Below are 21,227 nucleotides of genomic sequence, written 5' to 3' on the forward strand. Positions count from 1 at the left end.
CCAGATTGGCCTTCCGTCCTCGGGTCCCGACCTCGTCAGCTATCTGTGCATCAGCCCCTGAGGCTCTCTGAGCCCCTTACCTGCCCTGTCCTGCCCAGAATAGCTCTTTCTCTCATGGCAACGGGCCCTCAAACCTTGTTGTTCCGCTCAAATGACTGCAAAATGCTATGTGCTTTTTTTTTTGTGTGTGTTTTTTTTTTTCGTTCCCCCTTTCCTTCTGTGGGGAGGAAAAATGTGCGGCGGTCCCGGCGAAGACCGAGGGAAGAGCTGACAAACAGGAGGTGGTTTGAGGTCTGTGTGTGAAGCTGCCCTCTGCTGAATCACTGCCTGGCCTCTCCTGTTTGCACGGGGCAGACCAGAGCCCTGCGCCTCCTCCTCCTCCTCCCCTCCGCCGGTCTGGAATCAATCACACACCAGTCTGTGAGTCTATTCAGGCTAGCCGAGCGCTTTCCCAAGCCGAGGTCAGATAGGAATGCACAAACAAGTGCGGGGCGCACCAGCAACTGTACGAATGAACGTTTGAATCCACTCAGTCCATTAAGTAACTCGGTGATCCAAATCCCAATTAAACAGTGAATTAGACTCCTAATGCAATCTACAAATAGTAATCCCACCCTCAGTAGCAGGCATGAAATTGCTGCCAGCGATATTTCCACGGCCCCTATCTGTTTAGGGGGGTTAGAGGGAGGGGGGCTGCGGCGATCGGGGACAAGTAGGTCAGCGCCGCGCGACTGATAGCGCCGACTGAACTAGACTCTGCACTTGCACGCGGTTTCATCATGTGAGAGAGCCGCGGGCAGGCGAGCTGGTCGACGCGGGCCGTCACCGCAGTCGTGACGGCCCCTCTCCGGCGAGAGGGGGGGGGGCGGGGGGCTCTTTCTTTGAAAGCGCCTCTCCTTAGCTCGTGCGAAGGGCATGAATCCCCCTTTGTTCCTGCTGGCCGGCGCTGTGGTCTAGAGAAGCGCTCGAATGTGAGTGTAGCCTCCGCCGTCCAACGCAAACCGCGGTGCTGTCTGTGCCCCCCCCCCCCGCCCCGTCCCTCTCTCGCTGGTTAAGGGGGACGTTGCGCAAAGGGAGACAAGGCGTAATTGTTGGGTTCTCATGATCCGATCCTCCCAACAAAGCCTCGATTAACAGGCCCCCGGTCTCTGAGACCCGCCATGACATTAAACAGATGATGTCACTAGCACGCCGCAGCGCTGGAACAGCAAGGTCATCTGGGAGGAGTGATAAGGCGAAGGGGGACCAGGGTCTTTGTTTGACATTATATCTGCTCACTCTCTCTCTCTGTCTCTCTCCTTGCCTGCAGTGAGATCAGTTGCACATAGGTGGCAGTAGTGCTGGGAGGATGGCTGGAGGCAGACAGCTAAAGCCCGTTGTGCTGACGCAGACGTACAGGGCTTGGGGTGGGGGGGGCTCTCTACTCATCACCCCCCCCCCCACCCCCACCCCTCCCCACCCCAGAGCCTCCTACTCTATAGGAGAGACAGCCATGTGTCATCGCCTGTGAGACTCGGGACCGTAAAGACCGGCACGACAGGGGACCCTAAAACTTGAGTCATGACATGACTGTTGAAATGACATTTCTCCATTACAAGACAGTGACCTGTCTGGATTACGTGAGAGAAATATCATCTACTCGCAGGGGGACCGACAGAGAAATGCCATCCCATAATTGCTCATAACAAAGGCTGACTGTAATAGAAATTGTTTATAACTGAACACACTGTAGACTTTTCCTTCCGAAATTCTTCATGGTACAGAAATGTAAGTCATTCATTATCTGTATAATTGTCTGTTCATTTACAGTACATTAACTGATGCTTTTCTGTAATTTTGTCAAATTAAAAAGCAATTGGATGAAGGGAAGCTGGCTTGAAACCCCAACAAGACTAACTCTCTCAATGGCGCGTTACAGAAAACGCGCTTCTGTCAGATGCAGATCTTCCACACTTACTCTCACACCTGAAACACAGCAGCTCATGCATTATTCACGTGCAGAAACAGTGAACAAACGGGATTCTGCTTTGAGGGCTGGGAAGCCGCTCCCTTGAGGACTTCTCAGAGTTATGGAGGAAAAAAAGACTATTATCTTCCCTTTACATAAGGCAGAAACCGATTGATCTCTCAGTGAGATCTCCAAGGCGATGGTGGGATGATGATGACTGCTTTTCTAGTGAGCGTGGTGACAAAGTCTTCTGACAGGCGTTGCGTTATTAATGCGTGCCTAGCCTGTGCTAGGAAGCGCAGCTACCCGGCACATGTGGTGTGCGCCCCAGTTTTGCTGGCACATGTGTGTGTTTGTGTGTGTGTGTGTGTGTGAGACATCAATACGTCAGTGGAGAGCTTTCATCATGTGCGGTGGGGGCGGTGACGGGGGCTTTGGAGGGGGGGGGGGTGTAGAGAGAAGGAGGAGGCGCCATTCACAGAGCAAAGTGCTACCTGCTTACTGAGTGTCGAGGCGAGAGGTGCTAATTGGCAGGCGCGGGTCTGCATCATCACCCTGTCGCTGTTCAACACTTCCCTTGCCCAGCCCCCCCAAGCCACCCCTCAGCTCTCAGACGACACCGGCGAAACCAAAACCAAACTGCTGTCGACTCTATCCGTTCGTCGGATAGAACCTGACGCCGAAACCACGGCGGGAACCGGATGCCGACGTCGTTCGAGCGTGCGTGCGCGGACCGGTGACGTACCTCCTCGGGCAGGCTGACCACCAGCCCATTCTCCGCCTGTCGCACCAGCGCCTGCAGGAAGTACTCGCTGCAGGCCGCCAGGACGGCCCGGTGCCCGCGGAACTCCTTGCCCTCCACCAGGACGGTCACATCGCACAGGATATCCTGCTTCCGCTGGTCGTTCAGGCACAGGAGGATATTGGTACAATGCACCGTCGACTCATACACGTACATGGGGGCTTCAGGCTTCTCATCCACGGACATTCCGCTCACGCCCTGGAAATAGAAGCACAACAGAGGGGGGGGGGGTCAGCTTACAGCGGAGGGCCCAATGGGGCAGCCGGCCAGCGCATACCGCACGGCTGACATCAGCCCTGCCCCGGCCCCAACACAGCCCCATGATTCAACACATACACCATGACAGCCTCCTCCTGCTCCACGCTCTTGCCCCTATGTACACACACACATTACACACACACACACACACACACACACACACACACACAGTGTGACACCGTCTGTAAGGACCTTCCACATTCATACTTGTTCATATCCTCTTTTACGGACGCAAACACGCACACATGCACGCACAAGCGCGCACACACACACACACACACATTTTAACCACATTCTCCAGACACAGGTTATTTCAAACTTTATAAGTATAATCAAACAGTCTCCCGTGGGTTTGATCTGAAGGGTTTTTGCTATTCTTCCTCTACTGAGGAGAAGGTCCACAGGTGTTTGAAATCTAAGAATGGTACTCAGGCGCTCTCGTACAAACCAAGCTGGTGTATACAGGTTTTAATCGTTAAAGAGATTTGGCTTTGGTTCTTCCACACCCACGTGCATACTGTAGTCATTTACTCAAGCGACAAAATGTATAATTTCAGAATATTCAAATGCATTTAAACAGCATGGGCGAGGATAATTGAAACTGGTTTTCTGTGAAGGAGTACCTTTATCACTGCTCTCACACATTTACGGTCCGTACAGGATAAGAGACTTAAGTAAAAGACGTAGAGAAGAGCCTCATAAATATCAAAGAGAAACTAGCAGTAGCATGGAGTTCCTGCCAATCTGTGCTCCTTCCCATTATGAGTTTTCACATCTGAGCTGTATGATTGCAAAGTTATCTCAAAAACACACACACACGCACGCACGCACGCACACGCACACGCACACACACCCCCAGGAGCCCTGCACTGGGAATGGGCTGTATGTTTCCATGAAACTTTCCTTTCTGTCTCTCTGTTCCTTCTGTGGTGACAGACAGGCAGTTGTCTTCCCTCGATGACTCCATACACACGTTACACCCTCCTGCCTCCTGGGCTGGCTTACTTCCTCCTTGCTCCACACTCCCTCTCAACACAGAACACTTTGTAAATACGGTGATCAGTCACATTAAATGCGCTCCCTCGTGACCGCGGCGTGCCTTCAATGACTTTCTGAAACGGTGCCACTTTGGGAGCCTTGGCTCCAAGTCTGCGACTATATCCTGTATCCTCATACAGCTCCAACGCACTGCCTCACTCGCTACTACGGCTGGCGTGAAAATGGAGACCCTGTCCCCCCCCCCTGCGCAAATGGTAGCGTCCCCGCCACTGAAAAATCTAAAAGTCCTAGAACCCAACTGGAAGTGGATGGGGAACAAAGTGACGTTTTGTGATCGATGGAAAGTATAGGCTAACGGGAAAGTTCTATTGGCTTGATGTTGGACCCGTCTGTCCTGTCAAGGATGTGAGATATCTTGCGATCATCTCCTCCACTTAATGACCTAACAGGTCTTGAAGCCTGACATGATTTCATCAAACGAAGAGACTTCTGTATGCTTGCAATCTCCAGCTTTGAAAAACAAATCAAATTTTGAGGAGACCTAACCACTCTTTATGTACCAGCCATCATCGCTGAGACTGGCCTCCAAACCTAGCTCTGGCCAGACAGGGCCAGTGCGGGGGTAGATTTGGAACCACTCTGTCTGTCCAGACATTTTGCAGTGGTTGTCTGAGTGGCCAGTCCCAATTATCGTTCAGTTCTTCTTTTTATTTCCACAAAAACATTTTTTTTCTGCAGTTGGCTCGGGTAGATAATGACCTGTCTTCCAAGAATAATGTTTCCAGATGTGGTTGCAAGGTTCATGACAATCCAAACATGCTATTTCAACCCTGGAATGTGCATCTTGCCCTGCTTGGATTTCAGGACGCCCGTTTGCCAGTGGGGGAAGGATATGCAGGGATGATACACACCAACACACACGCGCACCACAAAATAGGGGTTATGGTTGCTTTCTGATTAGAACTGCTGAGGGACGCAATGCTCTCTTGACTTGTTTTTTTGTGTTTGTTGCTGTTTTTTCTTCCAAGGGCATTTTTCCCCGTCTGCTGTTTTTTTTTTTGCGCTAACCCGCCGCAGCTAGCCAGCTCTGTGACCGGTATTCGTGCTCGGATGAAAAGAGCAGTGTGTGGTGACGGGTTTCTGACACCCGTCGACGGCGCTGACTCAGGGGCTTAGCAGCTCGTTCGGGGCTGCTGATCCGAGGGACGCTGATTAAGACTGATATGGTTTGCGATGAGTTAGCGCTGCGTTCCATGCTGCACCCACCACACCCGCTAAGGTAGCAGGCTAATGGGTTATACTCTGCTTAGCCCACACGTAAACTGTCATTGATCCATAGCAGAGCCCGTCGGTATTGTCTTTATTGAGAAAGGAGCTGCTGGCGGGCAACGCACACCCATACACACTTCACACTGTCAATACTTTCACCCTTCATGGACGCCGCCTTGACTGCGGCCTGCCACGGCCTTGGGCTTTTGAATGCAGAGCGTTGGCGGCATCTCATGGGGACTACAAAGGATTTTCCTCGCTTGCGAAGGCCTTTCAACTGACTGCTCAATCTCACGCGGTCACTACAGCGCACCTGCCAAAAGGTCACATCTGCATCGACCCAGGTGCGCAATCACCAGCCGTTACAGGCCTTAACAAACACAGGACCCCCCCCCCCCCAACACACACACACACACACACACACACATAGTAACTCCCATCTGTCCCTGAAGCCCTCTGCGGTGCTGAGAGAAAAAAAAAAAAACACCTTCCATAGAGGACTAAGCCATTGTCGCTTCCTGTCACCTCCGCCTGCACTATGCAATGTCTTCTGGCTCGGGGGAGAGAGGGGGAGTGACAGCGTCATGATGGGCTCTGCGAAGTGTGTCCTCCTCCATCCCTCCTCCCCGTCTCCTGGGAGGAGCGATGTGCGAGGCCCTACAGGGCGGAGGGAGAAGATGGCGAGGGTAGCGGGGGCGGGTTTGGCGGGTCTCTTGCCGCAGAACAAAGCCACGAGCGCCGCACTCAAGACAGGAGAGGTCACGTGACTCATGTCAGAAGCAGGATGCCATGACAACGCACTCCGCGATAGACATGCTTCTCCAGCCATTTCCACCCTATATATAAATATATATGGCGCTTGCTAGGATACGGCACATCATATATATGTACGTATATGTGTATACAGCATGTGTACAGTATGTGTGTGTGTGTGTGTGTATATATATATATATATATATATATATATATATATGTATATGTGTATGTATATAGTATGTGTATGAGCCGTATCCTAGCCAGCAAGGAATGAGAGTCTGGGGCTGAGAATCCAGTTGTCATTCATCCACCATTAAAATGAAGGCAAAAACCATAAGCCTACTTGCATTTTCAGTAAGCATAGCTGATGACGACTCCATGACGGTTGTCCTAGAGCCCTGTAACCAGTACACAATCTTCACAGGCGTTTCCTCTAAAAGATGGGCCTCACTGGGCTCTTTTCATTGGCTAGAAATGCCAGTCTAGCGTGCAGTAAAACATTTCCTTCAGCCGCTCTGACAGAGAATCAGACTCAATGGCTCATTACATTCAAGCTCCACTAGGCATTAATCATAGGACTCTATGACAAATGCTCTTGTTCCACTGACTCACGGGTAAGAATTCCCATTCAGAGACAGCGCCAGTGCACATAACAAGGGGCTCTCCTTAAACCCGTTTAATGCGGAATTCACATTATTTCCAATCCACGGGCATTAATACCACACATATAATATGGCACTGTGCAGATGGAGCTTGACATGTTTCATCATGAGACTGTCCTCGCGTAGCCGACTGACTGACGGTTGTGTTGTCGTTGTTGGAGGCGCGTGTGCGTACCAGCGCTGCAGACACAGAAGACACACCGCAGACTATGGGCAATCAAGGACAACAAAGAGTGTCTCAAACGTGGAAGAGGTTCTACCCCTGGAAACGTTTTGTTCATTCACAAAACGGCTCCTTGGTGGGGGCCAGTAGAACGCCCGTTCTGAAGTGCTGCAGAGCTAAGACTGGAGCAGAGACGCAGGAACACTGTGTTACATTGTACCAACCGGGAGGGGAGGAGTACCACCAGATGTCTGCAATTACTCCAGGGATGAGCATGGGTTTAATTGCAATTACCAAATTAAGCCCAAGTTACAAATGTGCTCAGTGTTGTGGAGGCAAATGTCAAAGCGGCGAAACCTCTACTGTTACAAACAATGACTGGTAGGAAAGTCTACCTACTGATACTGTATGTTCCAAGAGAAATGAAATATGCAGATGTTTCAAGAGATTTCACCTCTTTAGTTCGCAAAATGTTGTCTGGCACCTTGTCATCCTTTATCTTGAGTGAACAAGTGAAACACTACCAGGCAAGTTCAAGGTCAGCCATGATGGCCATTGTCATTATACCTAAAGTGGCATTTTCCTAATTTCAATGATCTCAGATACTGCTCTGTCCTTTGATACTACTAGTCTGTATTATTTATCTCCCACGGGGAACGATAGCATTCTTCATCCCCCCTGCAGGGGGTTGTGGGTAATTATAATTGCTTATATTAAATCTATTACATCTTATATTGAAATTATGTTGGCATGGTAGGTCCCATTGCTACGTGTTTTCTCGGCCATCAAGGGTAATTATTGCTTCAGCCTGTTAAACGGATTTGGTCTGGGGCTTTAGGTAAGTTAATTGTGTAGATTAATGAAAGGGAATCATTCTTGGGTGCAGACTCCTAAGCCCTTAAGGTGGTGGCAGGATCTAGCAAGAGAACAGTGATGCGTTGACTTCACACATCGGCCTCATTAATATTCAGCAATAACTGTGATAATCACTCCCATGACGGCCGATCTCACAGAATGCAGCAATGATCAGAGAGTTGATACTGCCTCATTATAGAATATAGAGGATCTGGGAGAAAAGGGGATCACTATAGTATCAGACGGCAAATAGAGATTCTTAATGACAATGGACTCCCCACTACGGCCTCCATCTGACCTTAAGATGTCTTTCTGGCCATTATGTAGGCACACGCACGCACGCACGCACACACGCACACACACAGACATAAACAAACATATCACACATTGATCTCTATCCATGTCTGATACTGCCTGTCAACAGAAAGGATCTTCACTGAGAGAGAGAGAGAGAGAGAGAGAGAGAGAGAGAGAGAGAGAGACAGAGAGAGAGAAGGAGGGGGAGATATGAAGGTATATTTGGTGCAAAATAGCTGAGCACCTGTAACAGTGAATTTGTACTTGTAGAAAATAGCCACACATGAGTAACTGTAAATTTGTACTTGTAGAAAATAGCCACACATGAGTAACTGTAAATTTGTACTTGTAGAAAATAGCCACACATGAGTAACTGTAAATTTGTACTTGTAGAAAATAGCCACACGTGTAGAAAATAGCCACACATGTGTAGCAGTACATTCGTAGTTGTAGAAAATAGCCACACATGTGTAACAGTAAATTTGTAGTTGTAGAAAATAGCCACACATGTGTAACAGTAAATTCATAGTCACAGAGGGAAAGTTGCACACCTGTAGAATATTTTCTCATAAATACAAGTCATTAACTACAACCGCTTGAATCTGCTGCTACGAGTCACAAATTGCAAGTTCTATTTTCTACAACTATTTTCTACAACTACAAATTTACTGCTACACATGTGTGGCTATTTTCTACAACTACAAATTTACTGTTACACATGTGTGGCTTTTTTCTACAACTACGAATTTACTGTTACACATGTGTAGCTATTTTCTACAAGTACAAATTCACTGTTACAGGTGCTCAGCTGTTTTGCACCAAATATACCTTCATAGGGAGAGGACATGTCGTTTAAGAGAAAGGAAGGCTGGATTCCGAGTGGGGTTTTCCAGCTGAGTCTGCGACCGCAGACAGGTCAGTGACATCAGAGGCCAGAGAGGTCCGTTGCACTCAGACTGGAGATAAGGCCAGACTATCTGGATGTCAGGAGGTCAACCAGGTGCTCATATTGATTCCAGAGATCATGTATGCGAGACACGGACGTCAGACACGCATCTCTGCTGACCTTTACAGAGCTCACGCCACCAGTGATGAAAATGTTATTCCACAGAAAACACCTCACCCTGTTATCCCCATGCTGCTTCTGAAAGTGAATTGGTACAAATTGGCATTTCACAGGTTCTTTACATTCAGGAGCTCGTGGTGGCCGAGGCTGTATCCGAGTCCTCGTTAACGACGGTTCATCTTAAATTCAAATGTGTATCGAATAAACGGAGAGGAGAGTGCGAAGCGTGAATGCCTGAAATGTTCCCTCCAGCCCCTATTGAGTGGGCACGGATACGGCCGACATTGCGAGCAGCAGAGAAAGTGGGCATTCAGGACGGTGGGGGGGGGTCTGAAGGTTCAAAGTAAGACTAGCGCTGAAGACAGAGTCAAGTCAGGCTACGTCTGGAATCATTAAGCCTAGCTCAATCTACAAATGGATCCACAGCCTTTCGCCTGAACAGAAATCAATACTCTCTCCTCCACACTTCGATCCTTGGACTCAAGCAAAAACAGCATATCAATTTTCCACCGGTGGGCTGCCTGGGAGCATAAATATTCATGTTTAGGATTTTATTGGCTGACGATTAAGGTTTTGTTCATAATTAACAACGTGAGTAGATAAGAGAGGAGAGATACTCCAGCTGTTCAATAGTTAGACCCTAACGCAGGTAGGTCTTAAGCCGGGTTGACATACAGTAGTACACTAGCCACGTCGAGACTCTAGTTTTAGAAAGTTTGCCTCTACTCATTCTTTCCGTAAAGATCTGACAGGTCGACTCTTGAAAACAGCAGAACTTTCCACGTTCCAAATTGGCAGTCATGAAATAATACAATTTTGGTTCTAAAAACCGACTTTACAAACCCTGCTTACAGGTGTGGTGGCCTTCGCTGACGCTCGGACCAGGCATGGCCAGGTGTTCCGGTGTCGAGTCCGGGGATGAGTCCCCAGGGGCCTCTTTACAGCTCTGCAGACCAGACCATGGTGCTCCAGCCTGGCTGACAGTGATGAATGAGACTGTCTGTCTGGTAGCAGAGAGTGTAAGAGAGGGAGGAGATCTCATCTGCACATCTGTAGGAGCTCAGAAGAACCTGGACACTCCTCAGCCCTCTAATTAACACCAGAGGTAGTTCATCTCTTCATCCGTGTGGGCCATAACCTTAACCATGCGAATCAATACTAAAAGACACTGCAGGGATTTACCCTCTTAGAGAAATAATTAGTGAAAAATTCTATCAAAGACGACGGGATTAAAATCTACAATGTTAACACATCAGTTAACACATCACTAACAACAGAAAGCAGTCAGGCTTTAACAGCACAGGCTGGTAGCTGTGAATCTAACATCTAGTGTGCCGTCATTTCCAAGCAGGCATTCTGAGTAACTTTTAAGACATTTTGAGCAAATTCATGCTTTGCCAAGCATTAATTGTTCACAACTTTACAACAAACGCTTTGAGGACAAAATCGCGTGGCTTCACAAAAACAAGAACACAGCAAGTCTTCAGCCACACCACATCCTGAGAGAAATTCAGGTTAACAGCTCGACTGCTTATACCTAGACTGAACTGAACTATAAACCAAACGATATGTGCCGTTACTTTTACCTCAGAGGGACTATGGACCAGACAGAGTCATCCTGTTAATCCAGTTCTCGCACCGCTAACTCGATGTCTCACAATGTGTTACCGAACATGTGCGCGCATCAGAGTGTGTGTATGTGTGTGTGAAGTAGTTGCATACGCATGAGTATACTGTACGCATGAGTGTGTGTGACGTGTATTTTGGTCCCTGCCTGCTTAAATGCAGCCTACATGAATCATGGCTTCCCACATTGTAGGTCAGAAAGAAGGGTGAGTCATATAGCTGTCTTATATGGTAAGACAGCACATGACAGAAACACTGGGTTTTCTATAGACCTGGGGCCTACAGTATGCCTGCTGTATCTAAAATGTAAATAACACTGTCAAATCAATAGACACTCATGGATATAAGAAAAAATATAGGCACGTTATATATATAACGTGCTGCCTATATATATATTTTTTAATTTGTTTAAAATGTAATTTACCGTTATATGATTACTCAACATTTTCTTGAAATACCTAATTAAAAACTTGACTGGTGACACGTGTTTGTGTGTCTGTTCCCTCAGGAGTGTGTTAGCATTGGTAACAATGACAGAGTAATTACTGAGCAGCTCTAATCTTCACCTCAAGCAAATTCTTCTCTCATCTCCTTTGCCTCTTTGTTGAGCCCCAATCTTTGTTGAATCTCTGTCTCTGTGTGATCATCAATAGTTCAGCCAGCATGGAAACGCCTCAACTGAATTTCACTGTTCGACCACAACACCTTGCTGACATTAACCACACTGAGGTCTGATGTCAGCAAAACACTTCAAACCTTGGCCTGAAACTGCTAGGAGGGATGTGTGTGTGTGTGTGTGTGGGGTGTGGTGTGGTGGGGGCGGAGGGTTATGTGTCAGTCGAATCTGGTTACCGCCAGGAATTTCAGCGCCAGAGCACTGGTGGATTGGCGCTCGGCGCCTCGGCTCCATTCTGCTAATTAAGCCTGTGATTGGCAGGCCAGGGGGCTGCTGGGAAGACAGCTTCAGGGACGGGATAATCTGCTGCATTATTAATGGTGCCCAATGGAAGGGGCTGTAGAATGGGGGGGCTTTACATAAAACAAATACAGAGTAAAGGCATCCAGACATATCAATGAGATGTTTGTCCATGAATAAAACTTCAACCACTCATGGAAAAAACTAAACAAATGGAAAGTCTCCCCATAGGAGGGAGGTGACAAAGAAAAACCACCCACGTTGAGGTTGAGATTGTGTATGTCAGTGTGTGTATGTGTGTGTGAGTGTGTGAACATGTGTGTGCGTGCGCATGTGGGAGTGGGTTGAGGGGTACGTAACCGTAGATATGGAAGTGAAAAAAGAGCTATTCGCTTGGCTGCCTTGTAGGTGTGATATCTATAGCTGTTAGAAAAAATAGCAGTGCCCTCTGTTGTATTTGCATATATGGGCCAACCACAGCCATGCTCAAGATTTCCAACTGAGATCAAAGGACTGCCAAGGCCGCCTGGAGGGGGTGCGGGATGAATGACATCATCACGGATGTGACTGACTGTAATAATGCATCTATGTCGAGCACAGAGACATATACACTTCTGAGAAACCCGGGCTAGTGATGCATTTTCACGAGTCACACTGACATGAGAATCCTTGCATTTCCATGGCTATTTATCATTGTCATATGATGCCTCATTGTCATTTTATGCCTCACAGGGAAATATCATGCTATGGAGAGAAAGCCCAAAAGAACAATTTCTCCAAAACGGACTTCACCCATTCATAAAACCAGAAAACTAGCTTGTTCATGAATGCAGATGAAGTTCTTCTTATCAAGCCTCACAATTCTCAAATGGGACCGATAGTGAGGCTGTCGTTCATTTTTGACACCGACATTTCCTCTTTACACCAACAAATGGAATCTCATGCACAGTACCTGTCTGTGTAAGTAGTCAACATAAAGAAGAAGAAGAAAAACCTTCATTAGAAGAAAGGAAGGGAATGGAAGGGCGAACGCGGAGGAGACACAATAACTCTGCACGGTCCACCTATATCCAGCCAACTGGCTGTCAGGGCCGCCGCGCCGATCACACCTCCTCTGCTGCCGGTAATTGGACAGGTCACATAAATACATGTCATACAGTGATTTCTAGGGATACATGGAACACCCGCTGCTGTCAGTTCATACAGGCCGGGGCTCTGGCAGGGTGTGTGTGTGTGTGTCTGTGTGTGTGTGTGTGTGTGTGTGGGTGGGGTTGCTTTGCCACACATACTCCCAAGCGCGTGAAGTGTCCCTTGCCAAGCTACGCCGGCTCACATTACTCGTACCGGGTCAGAGGACCTGCTGGCAGCCGCCCTGGCAGAGTGTAAGACAGCTAATTTGGGAGCTGATGTGGGGCTGCTGCATGTGTACACATCCATGTGTGTGTGGATGGCCAAGGTGAATGTGTTGAGGGGGGAGGGCGGTGCTCACGACAGTATGCTAGAAGGTGCAAAATCATGATCTCATCATTAAAAAACCCTGGCGCATATTAGCATTTATTAAGCAGCTGTGGGTTTTACACATATTCATATGATCATGTATCAGCATGCCGATGTGGTGTTTTCAGCTCATATCGGTACTACTGCAATATGTGATGGAGCTGGTATTGGCAGCTCTCTGCACACTCAAAAGATGCAACACAAAAAAAAGGTCAACTAGAGGCAATCATAACCTCGAAGTGTTGCCGAGCCAGAGATACAGAGCTACGTAAACACAGCCCACATGTGTCTGAAATAAATTACGAGGGCAGAAAATGAAAGGTTATGGTTTGAATATGCGCAGATGTGACACACAGACTGCGGTTAGTGGGTTGACTCGGCAGTCACGATGAGTCACAGTGAGAATAGAAAGTCGACGCGCATGCACCAGTTGGACCCTTTGCCCCCGGAGACACGGTGGAAATACTGTATCAAGCGCTCCCCCGTTTAACCGTAGTAATATTGTGTCAGCGCTGCCAGTGAATGGATTTGATAAATCAGGTCAAAACATTTGTCAGTATTGTTCTGATATTATCTTGTGGTTATCACCCACCTTTGACAGTATTTTCTTTTTCCATTCTAATCTAGATATTGTTAACATTGCTCTATGTGGCAAATAGGCTGTGGGCATATGAGAAATGATACATGGTGCAACACAGTTGAACTTCAACTTGATCTGCATATATTTCAGCCTACAGGTACACCAGGGAAGTCCCCAGGTTCAAACCAGCCTACAGCATCCATTTGTCTGGCCTTAGAATAGGGCCAGTGGCCAAATGACTGCTACACTCCAGCCTGGTAGATCAATATATCCCCCTGGATCTATTGATTTCTTCTTGATTAAAACACTGAATCTTAACAAGTCCAAGGAGAGAGTGCGCAGAGGGCAACCAAGGTCTTCTGAGAGGGAACACTGGAGAAACATGCCAGCTCAATACAGCGAACTACAGGTGGTGAAACTTCATACTTTAACACATCATAGGAGATTGATTTTTCCTCCATAGTTGGTTAAAATAACCGAAATCCAATAACCATATACTTACACAAGACCCCCTTAGTAGGGCCCTGGAAAATGTTTTCACATTGATTCTACGACCCCACCACCGCCCTTGAAAATGTTGAGATTTGCCACAAATACCTAAATGAACAAGACTGAATAAATCATTTTATTTCTGCACTGTACATTTCAGCCAACCAGTGTATATATCGGCAAGCTGTGACTGTATATGAAATGAACACACTGAGAATGAGACGGCCGCAGCACAGTTCTACAGTACATTCATCTGGAGCCTGTGTGAATGGCTGTGAGAGTATTCTATTACAGTCTGGGTTTTTCAATGACTCAGTAGTTCAATACCAAGTGGAGAAGTCCCATTCATTACTCTATTCTGCTTTGCAGACGAGCCTCCTTTGATTACCATTGTCAGGAACAAGAACTCAACTGTCTGACGTTGAAGAGTAAAAGTTTGACTGATGTCAGATGAATTGATCTGTGGTATTTCCTAACTAAACCAATTCAATTTCTCTTTTTTTTTTATATACTGTAGGTTATTTTTCTTACAGGCGCTCGTTTCCAGTTCAAAGTAAACACTAACGGGGGCGAGAGTGAGGGATTTTTTTTTTTTTTTTTTTTATTCCCTGTTATATTCACTATGCATGTTGGGGAATTAACACAACTCATATTCAAATCATCTATTCTCTGTGCGACAAAACTAAAGTGATAGTAGGTGGTGGAAAGAGGTAAAAAAAAAAAAAAAAAAAAAAGTCCAACCTTACCAGGCTAACCTACATCACACAGAAAAGTCAATTTTCCCATCAGTCAGCCAGAGAGAAGATGGAGCAGAGAGGTTTATAAGGCAGGCTTTAGTCAACCACCCTCTAGATTCTAAACTGCTCTCACGCTGCTTGTCGTGTGGTGGCTATACCTGTCCCTGCATGCTTCCCAAAGGCCACTCTCTTTATGTCTCCTCACACTCTGTATGAAGTCAAGTGCACAGCAGAGCAAACACAACAATGGCCGGTTAAAAGGCCTCAATCTCCCTACTGGGGCCCCGGGGGGGGGTTGGGGGCGGGGCACATGCAGGGCCAGTGCTATTTACAGACGAGGCGCGGAGCTGGCTGAAATGACACGTTGGATGGAGGTCTGCGGACGGGAGGGAGCGGGACATTTGCTTTCCTAGCGGCGCGCGGTTCTTGGAAGGCCTGATTGATGCGCGTCGCGGGCCGGGCCATGGTCTTGCATCCTAAGCGTTTCAGCCCCGTCTGTGGGCCGGAGGCGCCAACGCACTGGACACAGCCCTGCGAGGAGGCCTGCCCTGCTGCTAAACGGCCCCGCTTTATCCAACCGCCGTTTCCTTACCGAGGTCAACCTCTGGCGAACCGCAAATTACTCCCCGAAACGCAGGCAGACGGAGCAGCAGAGCAACTCCCGTTTGTTTGTTTATGGTTCAGGCTGCGCACTAAGCCCCCCCCCATCCCACCCCACCCCCCTTGTAAGCTGCTATTTTTAGCTGACTAATCCTTCAATGGATTTATAATGGCCCAGACCTTGCAGATGAAAAAACAAGAGTACAAAAAAAGAGTACCCTGGGTTTTTGTCTGATCTGTCATTACTTAGCTCCTTAAACATACGCAATTCACATTTAAAAAAACAACAGCTCCAGTACCTTTGGTTTCCTGCACCAAATGTTCAGGTTCTAGACGTTGTTATATTTAGATCCATGGTGTCGTATGACCTATCTGGGACAACTACCCCGGTGATGAAGCAGTGTGTGTGAAGAGGGATATCACCCAAACAACTGCATTTTAATTCGGAGCATTTCCGTCCATCTCTCACCGATTTCTTTCGTAACTCCTCCTGCGTCCCGCACACACTGCGGTCCAGATAATCTGCTGCTTCTCTACAGGCCAGGCGTTTCCCACCTCGAGATTAAGCCCCGAAGACACAAACGAACGCACCCTGGCTGGCGAGCTCCTCGGCCCCTCGCCTGCTATGACAGAGCCCAGGACAGACACATGCCCCGTCTGCTGCTGTCTGGCTAATGAGTCAGCCCTAATCCAATTGGAAGCTGTCTAGTCTCACAGCATCATTCTCAGCATCAGACGATACGATACACACGCACAACATGAAATACCAAGTACTGTAGTAGTAGTAGTATTGTAGTAGTTGTTCCTAGTAGTAGTAGTTCCTAGTGGTAGTAGTAACAGTAGTAGTAGTATAGTAGTAGCAGTAGTAGTTCCTAGTGGTAGTAGTAATAGTAGTATTAGTAGTAGTAGTAGTAGAAGTAGTAGTAGTATAGTAGTAGTAGTAATTCCTAGTGGTAGTAGTAGTAGTAGTAGTAGTAGTAGTAGTAGTATAGTAGTAGCAGCAGTAGTAGTAGTAGTTCCTAGTGGTAGTAGTAGTAGTATAGTAGTAGCAGCAGCATTAGTAGTAGTAGTAATAGCAGTTGTAGTAGTAGTAGTAGTAGTAGTAGTTCCTAGTGGTAGTAGTAATAGTAGTAGTAGTCATAGTAGTATAGTAGTAGCAGTAGTAATAGTTCCTAGTGGTAGTAGTAGTAGTAGTAGCAGTAGAAGTAGTAGTAGTAGTATAGTAGTAGTAGTAGTAGTAGTAGTAGTAGTAGTATAGTAGTAGCAGCAGCAGCAGCAGTAGTAGTAGTAGTTCCTAGTGTTAGTAGTAGTAGTAGTAGTAGTAGTAGTAGTAGTAGCAGTAGTAGTAGTAGTTCCTAGTGGCAGTAGTAGTAGTAGTAGTAGTAGTAGTAGTAGTAGTATAGTAGTAGCAGCAATAGTAGTAGTAGTTCCTAGTAGTAGTAGTAGTAGTAGTAGTAGTGGTAGTAGTAGTAGTAGTAGTAGTATAGTAGTAGTAGTAGTAGTAGTAGTAGTAGTAGTATAGTAGTAGTAGTAGTAGTAGTAGTATAGTAGTAGCAACAATAGTAGTAGTAGTAGTTCCTAGTGGTAGTAGTAGTAGTATAGTAGTAGTAGTATAGTAGTAGTTGTAGAACTTTCCAGGGAAGTTAGTGATCTACGAATAAGTTATGTTATGATTGATTATGCTTTCTTAATTATTGGAACTATATCGTATCTCCAGGCTGTTAGGACATGCGTAGTTCGCCGGGGCGTAGGGATTTTTAGGTGACGTTAACTTCAGTTGGTTTTTCATTTTAACCTGATTGTCAGGACCGGTATGCTTGTCGGTGAGTGTTGAGGCTAGCATGGTTAGTGTTTCGGGTCACAAAATGTATATACACGATTTAATTGTTGTAATTCCTGTTATTAATACCAAGTATGTTTTGTGTGTTTGTGTTGTATTGCAGGTTTACAACCTAACTACGATTTCTATTTCTTCTAAGTTACCAACTGTAGCTAACGGTTGTGGGAGACGTGTATGTGTGCGTGTGCATGAGCGCAATAAACGTCACTACAAAGAAACCAGAGTTGTAGCCAATCCGCCGTACCGTTCTTGAAGACCCTTCCAGAGGGGAGTTTATTAGACAGAGTAGCCTAGTCTGGTAAAATCTGGACAGTTGTAAACCGTCGTCGGAGCCGTGCCAGCGAGTACGAGAGCCCGAGCGGACATCGAAAAGACCGTCGCGGGACTAGAGGCTTGAAGCAGGAGGCTGAGAGACCATCCCCAGCGGCCGTCAACAACGCCATCACAACGGAGGAGCCGGAGCCAAGAGCTAACGGGGCCGTTAAAGGGCAGTAAGTCGCCGAAAGGCTGAAGTAATTTCCAGTCGTAGATAAGGCTGTGTGGACAGTATAAACGCAAACGCTAAAAACTGACTGTTGTCGGGGCTAATTGCGTTCTGGACAAACTAACCGGACGGCTGATCAAAAGAATCGAATCCTTTAAATAACTCTTTTTGCCTGGTTCGGATCGTTTAAACGATTCTTTTTGCCCGATTTGAATCTTTTGAACGACTCTTTTTACTGAAGTAATTCTAGTGATTAGGAAACAAAGTGACTGGTGGTTCTATTCATCTGGGGAAAACAATGATGGAGGACAAGTCAAACCTAGAGACACTTAAGCAGAGGCGTTCAAATGTGCAACAAAACTTCACAACACAAATAAACCGGCTAAGTGTCTGCGCTGGCCGTTTACGTGAAGGTGATTTATCAGATGAGTTAGCAAGATTGAGGAATGATTATAACAAACTCCTTGATGCCAATAATGACTATATTGATGCATTGGGACAAGCAGATCCATCAGGCAACGACACTGAGATGCGGGATGCCCTGGCGAGGAGAGACGCCAGTGAGGAGAAATTCCTTGGAGCCGAGGACACGATCATGGACATGCTGTGGTCCAAGTATGCAGCGCCAGACATAGACACTCTTGTAAAACAGTTCAAGTCGGCTTTTAATCAGGCTGAGGCACTCGGGAAAGACAGAGTAGTATCATGGATGCAGCAAGGGGTCGAAACCAACAAATTGGATAGAAAACTCCATGATCTGAGAAACACTGTAAGTTTGTGGAAAGATTATTGGCCTCACGGAAAGGAACAATGGATGCTCTATTTGTCATTGAAAGAGGACAAGGAGCAACTGATGGATGAGTGGGGATGCAGACGTCGTATTAAAAGGGACAGTACAGAGCATGATGGTAACGGTGATGGGGGTGAGGAAGAAGAGGATAAAGATGTGGGAGGAGATAATGCAGGCAGCGGGCCTGTCACAGCAGCCAATGACAGCCATAGAGCTGCAGATAATATTACTTTTACTCAATCTGGAACTCCTGCTATTACCACTCCACCCGTTAACACCCAGTCTGCTGATGTCACACCGCCTGTTTACGGGCAGGGAACTATACACGTCACAAGCCCTCAGTTCATTTCTACTGAAAGAGCAAGCAACATCAATAGCACTCCCCAACAGACATTACATCCCACCCCGCAGTCACGACAGTCTGACGATGGACTTAATATTGGGTTTTCTCTACCTCCGACTCACGCCAGCACGTCACAAGCACTGAGCGCTCCAGCTGCTCCGCCTGCCAACCTCAGCATGGGACAAGGGAGTAGCGCACCTTACAGCGGCTCCGGTGCATACGCCGGGGTTAATAGCAGCTCTCAGTGGGCCCGGCCTACAATAAGGCTAACTCCCATAAGCCTGCCCAAGTTCTCCGGGGAAAGGAGGGACTACTGGCGTTGGAAGACTGAGTGGGAGAGTATCCAGGCGCAAGCGGAGCCAACGGGGTCACGTGAGTGTAAGAAACTACATTTACTAGACAGTATAGACGAGACTGTGAAGAGTGAACTCAGGCTGTTGCGTTGCAGAGATGCATACGATATCTTCAGGGAACTAGAAAACCGTTATGGAGATAAAGCTCAAACTGCAGAAGAGATTGTGTTGGAGCTACAATCGCGACCTGCTGTAAAGAACCATCAGCCACGAGAGGCATTAGAGTTGATCCTAACAGTGAAGAGAGCAGCATTAGATCTAATGGACCTGGGGTGCATAGACGCTTTGCAGAACCAGCTTGTGATTCGGTCTTTAGAGAGCAAGCTCCCTGATGTCATGAAACGAGAGTGGCTCATGTATGTAAGAAACTCCATCAATGATGTCCAACCAGGAAACCGCTTTGATAGGCTCTTACTGTTCCTGGAAGACCAAAAGTCATTACTCGTGAGGTTGGAGCAGTTGCTGCCCAGCAAACCATGGCCTGCTAATGCTCCCGAGAAACCTAGCTACAGAGAAAAGCTGGGAGACAGGTGGAAAGAGAAGAAGTCGTTCACTAAGACTACAGCTAGTGAAGTGAAAAGAGACTCTCAGCAGGTGCCATGTGCTTTGTGTGGAGATGAAAAACACGGTGGGAAACTGTTTCGCTGCAAAACCTTCAGGAAGGCCGAACTGGCGGAGAGGAAAGCTCAGGTGAGAAGAGTGAGAGCGTGTACAAAGTGCCTGGATGTTCACGGGGTCGACGGCGCCTGCACTCCAAAGTTCCTCTGTCGCAAGGAGGAGTGTAAGAAAGGCAATGCTTCAGTGGACCATCACTATTTCCTCTGCCCGAAGGCACAGACGAAGGAGGCTGCTAAGGGGGAAAATAAAATGGAGAAGAGGGGAACTCGTGGTCCAACAGAGGAGCAAGAGGCTGTGTTCGCTGAGCTAGGACTGACCCCTCACCAGCTTGAAGTTGTCCGCAAAGCCTGTACAAACAAAACAACATCAACTGTGTGTTCCAGCGAGAGCCTGATAGGACAGAGTGGCTTAAAGGAGCATCCAGTCCTCATGATGCTTGTGCCGGTCACGTCAAAGAGAGGAGACAGCCTCGGTGCTTTGGTGGATCTCGCTTCCGACACCAACTACATTACGCACCAAGCTGCAGAAAGACTTGGGCTGGCTGGTGAACCGATCTCGCTCGTGGTGTATGGTGTGGGCACGATGAGAGAGAAGGTGGATACGAAAAGATATCTTGTGAAGATAAAAGTGTGGACCTCAAAAGGGACCTTGAAGCTCCACGAAATGATCTGCTACGGGCTGGAAGACATCGCCAGGGTGGATCGTGTGATGACGTCCGAGCGGCTGGAGCAGTTTTTCCCAGGAGTCAAATCAGGAGAACTGGCTCGCCCAGAGAAGATCGATCTACTGATCAGTACCAGAGAAGGTCGGTTAGCTCCGCAGAGACTTCAAAGGGCGGGGGACTTGGTACTGTGGGATGGTCCTCTTGGCAAGATCGTGAGTGGTACGCATCCAGATCTCTTCGAGGCAGTGGAAGTGACGACACGGCACTCAAAAACACACTTCGCACGCACCATGAGAGCGGTAGCTGTCAAGGTCGAAGAGCACCTCATAGGAGAGACGGGGAGCAGTGTGGAAGTCCGAACGACAGCAACATGCAATGCAGAGGTCCTTGAATGGCTAAAATGGGACAGCATAGGAGCCGCCTGCAACCCTGCCTGTGGAGGGTGTCGCTGTGGTAGGTGTCCTCCGGGAGGAAAGGAGATGTCCCTGGCTGATGAGAAGGAGCTGGAGATAATAAGGGCAGGCCTGACCTTCAGAGAGAGCGACAAGCACAGCAATCAGCCACACTGGGATGCAAAGTACCCCTGGAAGGAGGACCCAGCCTCTCTCCCAAATA

The 21,227-nt window shown here is 47.6% G+C and overlaps 1 protein-coding gene across 1 annotated transcript in view; it reads right to left on the reverse strand.

The window, feature by feature from the left end:
* bach2b (BTB and CNC homology 1, basic leucine zipper transcription factor 2b) overlaps nt 1–21,227 on the reverse strand; it is a 67,197-nt gene that overhangs the window by 15,201 nt on the left and 30,769 nt on the right. Inside the window, exon 2 of the mRNA XM_084439563.1 lies at nt 2,694–2,948. Coding sequence (XP_084295689.1) covers nt 2,694–2,936 — 243 coding nt within the window. The 5' untranslated portion in view covers nt 2,937–2,948. The remainder of the gene's footprint in view (nt 1–2,693; nt 2,949–21,227) is intronic.

The sequence above is a fragment of the Borostomias antarcticus genome (assembly GCF_949987555.1).
Source record: "Borostomias antarcticus genome assembly, chromosome: 6".
NCBI lineage: Eukaryota > Metazoa > Chordata > Actinopteri > Stomiiformes > Stomiidae > Borostomias > Borostomias antarcticus.